Source organism: Montipora capricornis, chromosome 14 (genome assembly GCF_036669925.1).
Source record: "Montipora capricornis isolate CH-2021 chromosome 14, ASM3666992v2, whole genome shotgun sequence".
Classification (NCBI taxonomy): Eukaryota; Metazoa; Cnidaria; class Anthozoa; order Scleractinia; family Acroporidae; genus Montipora; species Montipora capricornis.
In genome coordinates, this window is record NC_090896.1 from 33297343 (window position 1) to 33304420 (window position 7078).

At 38.6% G+C, this 7078-nt stretch overlaps 1 protein-coding gene across 1 annotated transcript; it reads right to left on the reverse strand.

Annotated features, from left to right (window-relative positions):
- Window positions 1-5133: 5133 nt before the first annotated feature.
- Window positions 5134-6186, reverse strand: LOC138031888 (TNF receptor-associated factor 6-like). Its single transcript, XM_068879501.1, has one exon. It carries the CDS (start codon window positions 6184-6186, stop codon window positions 5134-5136), a length of 1053 nt encoding a protein of 350 aa, XP_068735602.1.
- Between the last annotated feature and the right edge of the window lie 892 nt (window positions 6187-7078).

A 7078-nucleotide genomic window follows, 5' to 3' on the forward strand; every position in this document is an offset into this window, starting at 1 on the left:
TGCCTTACATGTAGTATTTTCATTCAGGCATTAAGGAAGGCGTACTGTATAGGATATGGTCATTGCTATAGTCATTGTTAGCACTTATGGAAAGAGGAGGCCAGTTCGTAAATATATCACATGTTATCAAGGTCTCCATTTTTTTTCTTTCTTGAAAAGCTTATGGAAAGCAAAAACGTTTGACTGAAAAGAGTGATGTTCAGTTTCTCATCCTAGCTACATCCGACCCTTTCATCTACAAGGATGGTTGTTGCAAATATTTTGACAGGTACGATTTATATTTCTATTATCATTTAAGCGATCTGTTACCCAATGAAAATAAAAGCCATGTACTAATGTGTACTAATTTAAGATTGCACAATTTTAAGATCGTACCTTGTGAATTATTTATACTTTTTCATGATGAGTTGTGACGACTACTCTTTTAACATGTAAAAGGAAAAGAGAACACGTTCCTAACGAAGCTAAATGAGGCACTAGCGGAGGCTTGTCAGGCAGCAGATGCAGTTAAGGAGCACCGGTAAAATAACACTTATTATGTAAGCACCAAATTCAAATACCAAGTGAGCTTAAGCGCGAAAGCATGATATCTTCACACATGAAACGCTCACTATTGCTATGGTTACATAAAAATTTCACCTGTCAATGCCTTTGTATATTCCTAGACTGTGAGATAAATCTGAAAGCTTTAGTGTGATAAGCATGTTTTTGGAGCTGCTTACACTCTTAAAATATAGTTATTTCTGCACACCTGGTACTTTTGTATTTACTTGTTGTGTTTGTTTACTGTTATAGAGAAATGCTACAGCAGGATCGAGAGCTGAGAACACAACAAGAGGAGGAGTATTTCAGATCAGTAAGTAACTGTTAAAAATGAAAGTGTTAAAGTGCAACTATTATCAAATTTTATCCCTTGAATTTTTAGGTTTATGATATGTACAGCATATAGAATTTCAGGAAAGACAGAAAACGCCATTTGGAAATATCCGCATTGTTTCGGAGATATTTATTACAGTTTGAAAATTATGTAAATATGCAAATGAGATCACTGATGACGTCATCTACTCAACCCAACATAAAATCAAGTATATAATAATAAATAGAGCTATCTCAGTGAAATTGCAGCAGAGATCATTGAAACTTGGTAGGCTAATAGTTATACAGGTAGCACACCTTCAGCTGTAAAGATATCGGTTCTCATGGCAACTTACTCTTTTCCTATCCCCTTCAACCTGATTCAATATTTTTGGTGATCATAAGCTAGGAAAACATTTGGCAAGGCAACAAACTCGACCTAAGGTATCTATATGCTTGCAGGATCATCCACGATTAGCAAAATATCAAAATAGAAAGCCAACGGTGGCCAGCAAAGTCTTTAATATCAGGGAGGTCTGGAACCCAATATGTTGCCATGGTAACAAAACTGGCAGCTCATATATTGGAGGACATCTTTTTGAATCTTACTGCGAAGAATCAAGCATTTCTGATTCAAATTGGATGGGATATCTTTTGCTATTATACATGTACGTGATCATAATTCGGTTAAGTTTATGACGTCATCACTTGGCTAATTTGGCTATTGTAAAAACTTGAATATCTCTGGGAAAAAAGAAATATTTGAAAATAGTAAACAGCATTCTTCTTCTCGTACAGACTACGTGTTTGTGTCCCTTAAATGGATTAGATAGGAATGATGCGAATTTCATCATAATAGCACTTTAAGAACCCTATTAATAAATACCTTAGGTAACAAGGCGTAACATACGCACTTCTTGATGAGTAATTATCTGTATTAATCAGGAAGAAGAAAGCAAGAATAAAGAGAAGGCATTAAAGATCTTCCTAAGATTTATTTCTGGTCGTTTTCAGTGAAATTTTGCTGTCTTAATTTTAGGATTCCAATCAGAATTGAATTGATACCAGTATGGTTGTTTTGATTGCCGAGCAATGCTTGTATCCTATGGGAGACTTGTGGTGCTTTGTCGACTAACAAAAAGGTTCAGGTGGCAACTGTAATTCCTCCTCCCTATTCCTCATGAAAACAAAACTCCCCCAAGAAAAATATCATGCTTGAAAAAGAGAGATAAGTGCAAGCATACAGTACAAGCAGGATTTGACAATAAAGGGGTCTTTAGTTAGGTCAACTATAAACTGCAGTTGCTTGGGAAAGATGGAAATAATCAAACCTTTACGAAACCTGTCTGACTAAAATATTCAGTTTAGTTTTAATGCTATGATCGTCGTCATTATCATTATAATCATTTGTCCTACATGTAGGCCAATATGGACGAGACAGAAGGTGAAAGCAGTAAAGAAGACAGTAATTGACACAGAAGAGGTAACCTTATGTGATGAGGAACATCAATGCTTATACGTTTGTTCAGTGAAGTGAAAATGTAATAGCCACAGAAACTTAAACAACATGCCCCCCCCCCCCCCCTCAAAAAAAAATTGTAATTAAATTATCAATACATCGCTATGGAATGAGTTAAAATAAACATGTTTGTGTGAAAATTAATAATGGAACTCTAAATGATAAAATTATGTTAAAATACCATATCACTTCCATCGTTCTTTCGTGACAACCTTCTTGCTGAATCCTATACTATTCCATCTTCAAAGAGACAGGATGACATAAGGCAGCGAGACGATAATGAAGATGATGGCGATGAAGATAGTGGTACGGTGAGATAATAGTCATTTTTTTATTAATAATAATAATAATATATAATAATAATAACAAAAATAATAATCGTAAACATCTTGATGCTAACAATTGCCCACATAATCCTCATACAAGCGCCTGCATTCGAGACCCGATTTTGACAAAATCAAGGATCTGCCTGCTCTCGAATATAGACTGTGCCCGCGAAGCGCTGACAAATGCCCGCGTTCTAAGGACCATATAAAAAACGCACCCCCTACCTGGTGTACAAATGTCACATAAGCTCTTCAATATCACACCATATTGCTTACCCCTATGATTCCATATGAAAAAACGCAATAGATTTTTTGGATCTAGGTAAAGATTGTGTTACTCTCATGGGAAAGTGTTATTTTGGATCCGTTTTTAACGTTCAATCGACCTCAGAATGCGTACCTCAGTTCACTCAGGGCCCCCACCCCATGGTTCATTCAGGGATAACGCAACCACATTTACTGTTTGGTGTGTGTTGTGTTATATACAAATATTGTGTGACCTGTCGATCAACGTGTTGATGTGTAATGTCATAGACCGATGTTGACCTCCCATCTACAGATCAACGACGGTTCAGCTTAGTTGGTCAACTGACGAAGATACAACAAAATTGTGTCGTGCCTGTAAATTTAATAAAAAGAATCGCCGGTCGTTTCGCTCTACTCGTTAGACTTGGTTAGAAAAACACGTGTTTGCAGCTACGTGAATCGATGTTTTGAAGCAGTTCAAAAATTCAATTACGCGCGAGTCCACACAAAGACTCAACACACGCAACCCGATAGATAGATCATCTTGTCTGTCTGATACTTTATCACATCATGGTGATTTAAAAAAATGGGAAAACGAAAGCGTGGGGATGATTGTACGCAGACTTAGATGTGCTAAGGAATTTGTCGAGTTAAAATATCCCAAAAATGTCGTTTGTTAAGTCACGATCCAGAGCAAAACCCGATCACCAACAGTCACAGATAAGCGAACCCACGCAGACTTAGATGTGCTAAAAAATGTGCCGAGGTAAAATATCCCAAAAATGTCATTTGTTAAGTCACGATCCAGCATAGCCGATGACTTGTATTCTGACCAAAGCGAAAAAATGTGTCGGAGTAAAAACTAGTCACGACCCAACACAGCTAAATGACTTGTGTTCTGACCATGACACAGCAAGTGTATGTTTTGAAGATGAAAAATGCCCTAACCCCAATCCTAAACCTAACCTCTGTGACAATCGATGGTCGTTTTAATATTCGTGTGTTCTCTCTGTAAAAAAAGGATACATCTTTCAGACTGGTTCATACGAGTCGCTGCGTTTAAATCTAGTGTAGATTTTACTCAAAGAGAGCGAACAGTTCTATCATATCGTATTACGTTATCGTGTTCGAAAACTGGAACAATAATAAAATCAACGCGATGTGTTTGCGTGTTCAAATTTCGACGTTGCTTGTTTACAGGTCATTTTTATTGTGTCACAATGATAAGGTCGATCGAGGTGTTTGCGTGTTCGACTATCAACGTCGCTCGTTCTGAAGGGAGTCCGAGACCTTCAGATTTGGGTCGCGGTTTTACAACTAAATCACTTATAAACGATAGTAGACTCTCGTGGTGTATGATGTATATTAAAAGCGACGATAGCCTCTTGCAGGGAACCATGTCTGTTCAAGACCGGTGTTCTATTTGCCTAAAGACAGAATGGGGCTTACCGGTCTCAAATTTAACGGGATTACCGGTTCACGAAAATTGTGCAGTCATGTCACAAGGAGAGAAAGCTGCACCGTTGGACAAAGTTGCTGTCGTATTGGATCTCGAATCTTTTTTTGTCGACGGGAAACATAATCCTTGGGAACTTGGTTGGGTAGACCACAGGGGGGTTTCTGGAAACGTGAAATTTAAAATGCTCTGCAAGTTTGACGAGTTATCCGATAAGGACAAACGAACTGCTTTGTTTGTGATTAGAAAGGTCACCGGGCTCCCTTTCGAGAACAACCCAGTGGAACAAGCCCTCGATGGAGACGAGCTTGGAACAGTAATACTCGCTTTGTACCAAAATTCAAAGACACAACGGAAAGATCTCGTGGCTTTCAAGGGCGGTCACATAGAGAGAAACTTGTTGCAACGTTTGAACATTCCTTCTATAGACACAGGAGAACATGGGTGCCCTAAATATGTCGATATGCTAAAAGCGGGTCACCAGCCAAAACGGAATTGCGGACAACATGCAGTAGGAAGCCATTTTCACTGCGCGACAGAGGAATGTTATGCTTTTTTCAAGTGGATAAAACAGCGACTAGAGGAGCGTAAACACAAGAGTAGATTAAAAAAACCAACCACATAAACAATTAAAAGTATTCATCTGTATGTTTCGTTGCCTATTTATTAAACGTACACGATTATTACACGACAGTAAAAAATCTATTATCTGAACTCTTTCTGTTTTATGTTTACTGTCTAATGTGGTCAAATTTGGCTCGAATCAACATTCTATCGTCTTCAACATATCTTACATCAGATAAAACTGTTATTGGCGCAAATTCCATGTATCCGTAGCCTTTATGGTTTCTTTCGACGGTCGGTCTGCGGAATGCTAGAAGATCTTCATTGTCGACTTGGAACGTCTCGGTGATGTGTTTGGGAGCACTTGACTGTGACGATTGATCTAGAAGGGTTAGGGTGATGTTTCCCTTGAATGGCCATTGTAGTCTGTCATCGAAATTACCTGACATCACGTGAACGAATAAAGCAATCTGTTTCCCCTTTCCCGAGTCTACTCTATTCAAATTAATCCTCAGGCAAAATTTGTAACCATTTTCAAGAGCCGTATAAAAGCCAGGAGAATGTAAAGCCGGAGTTAAACCCCTTATCGCTTCTCGTCGAAGCCGGCCCACATCGTAAATTTCCCACATGTAAAAATATTTACAAACGTGCGGACGAGTCCCCGAAGCTCGGACACTGCGCCAAAGGTCTGATATGGTCTGTTTCATGTCGGACACTTCACTATTTCGGGCCTGTTCTGACATTCGAAAAGCTTTGACCATGTCAGACAAGTGAGCAATCATCACACAGTGAACATGTTCATTTACATCTACCCTAAGGCCAGTGAACTCGCAGCCAACCACGTTAAACGGACACTTGATTTGAATAGCAGGACATTCATTTTCAAAATGTTCATCCACTTTACATTTCGGTATATTACTTTGACCGCAATTCACACATTTAGTGGGATAGTATGTACATTCCTTGTCGTAGTGGACTTGCAGATACTTCCACTTTACTTTTATCGTGCAAAATCTGCAAGCTGTTATCCTTTCGATGCAATGTTCCGTGACGTGAGTTGAGATCTCTCTTTTGGCCATGTTCATTCCACAATCATTCGGACAATCTCTAAGAACAAATTCACACTCCGACAGATGAGTTTGTAGTTCACCGAGGCGGCCTTTCCATGTACAGCCTGTCATTGTCTTGTAGCGACAGAAGACTTGGCGATCCATCATCATTTTGTTGACAAAATTATCAACATGTAGCTGCGATTCGTTCATACATATAGCAGAGAGCGGTTATCGCCACATTTCGATTTTCGTTTGACACTGTTTCCTTTAATTTAACAACATTTGAACGATGTTATTTAAAAACTATTTATGTCAATTTAACCAGATCACCTTCGATAGCCCTCTTGGGTAATTTTTTTGTTACGAGACCATCGCATCCATAATGTTAGAAAGAATTAACATTAAACGAGTGTTGTTTTAATATCGTGTAATGAAACACACAGATTTGCTTCTTTTTAGTTGAATTTATTGATACGCCAACCTAACGCTGTTGCGCTAGTTTGTTTCCCAGTTTCGACGAATTCTTAATTTTTCTTTTGCGATCTTCGTTTTCAAAATCTCTGCGCCAAGAGAAAAATAGAGCGTTTTCTCAAGGCGAGTTCCAACGAATCTTTAATTTTTTCCTCTGCGTGTCTCTGTTAGTTACCTTACAAAAATATTGGTCAAAAAAGTTACAACCGGTGATTCCACAGAGTACACCTAAAATTATTCATAAAGGTCAACCATGGTTCGTAGCATACTCTTAGCTTTTTGCAGTGGTAATTGTTATAGTTGTGTAACGTTAACCAAACATTGTCCTGTCGTCATTCGTTAACATGGTACATTCGTAAAACGGCCAATTTGGGATCTGTCGTGTTTTTTTGGAGGGGGGGGTCCTACGTTTTTGGGGCGAAAAAAAGCTATTGTGTTCGAGAACAAACATTACTCGTGATGTCATGGTTATTACATCATATTCTTTTCGGGTTCTGAGATGTTTTGGGGGGTCTTTTGTTTAGGCTACATTTTGCGTTGGAAGCATCCATGACGTAACATGCCTTATCGCACACGACATAGTACGAGG

Coding starts and splice junctions, on each gene's coding strand:
- LOC138031888 (XM_068879501.1), bottom strand. CDS start 6,186: ATGATGATGGATCGCCAAGTCTTCTGTCGCTACAAGACAATGACAGGC.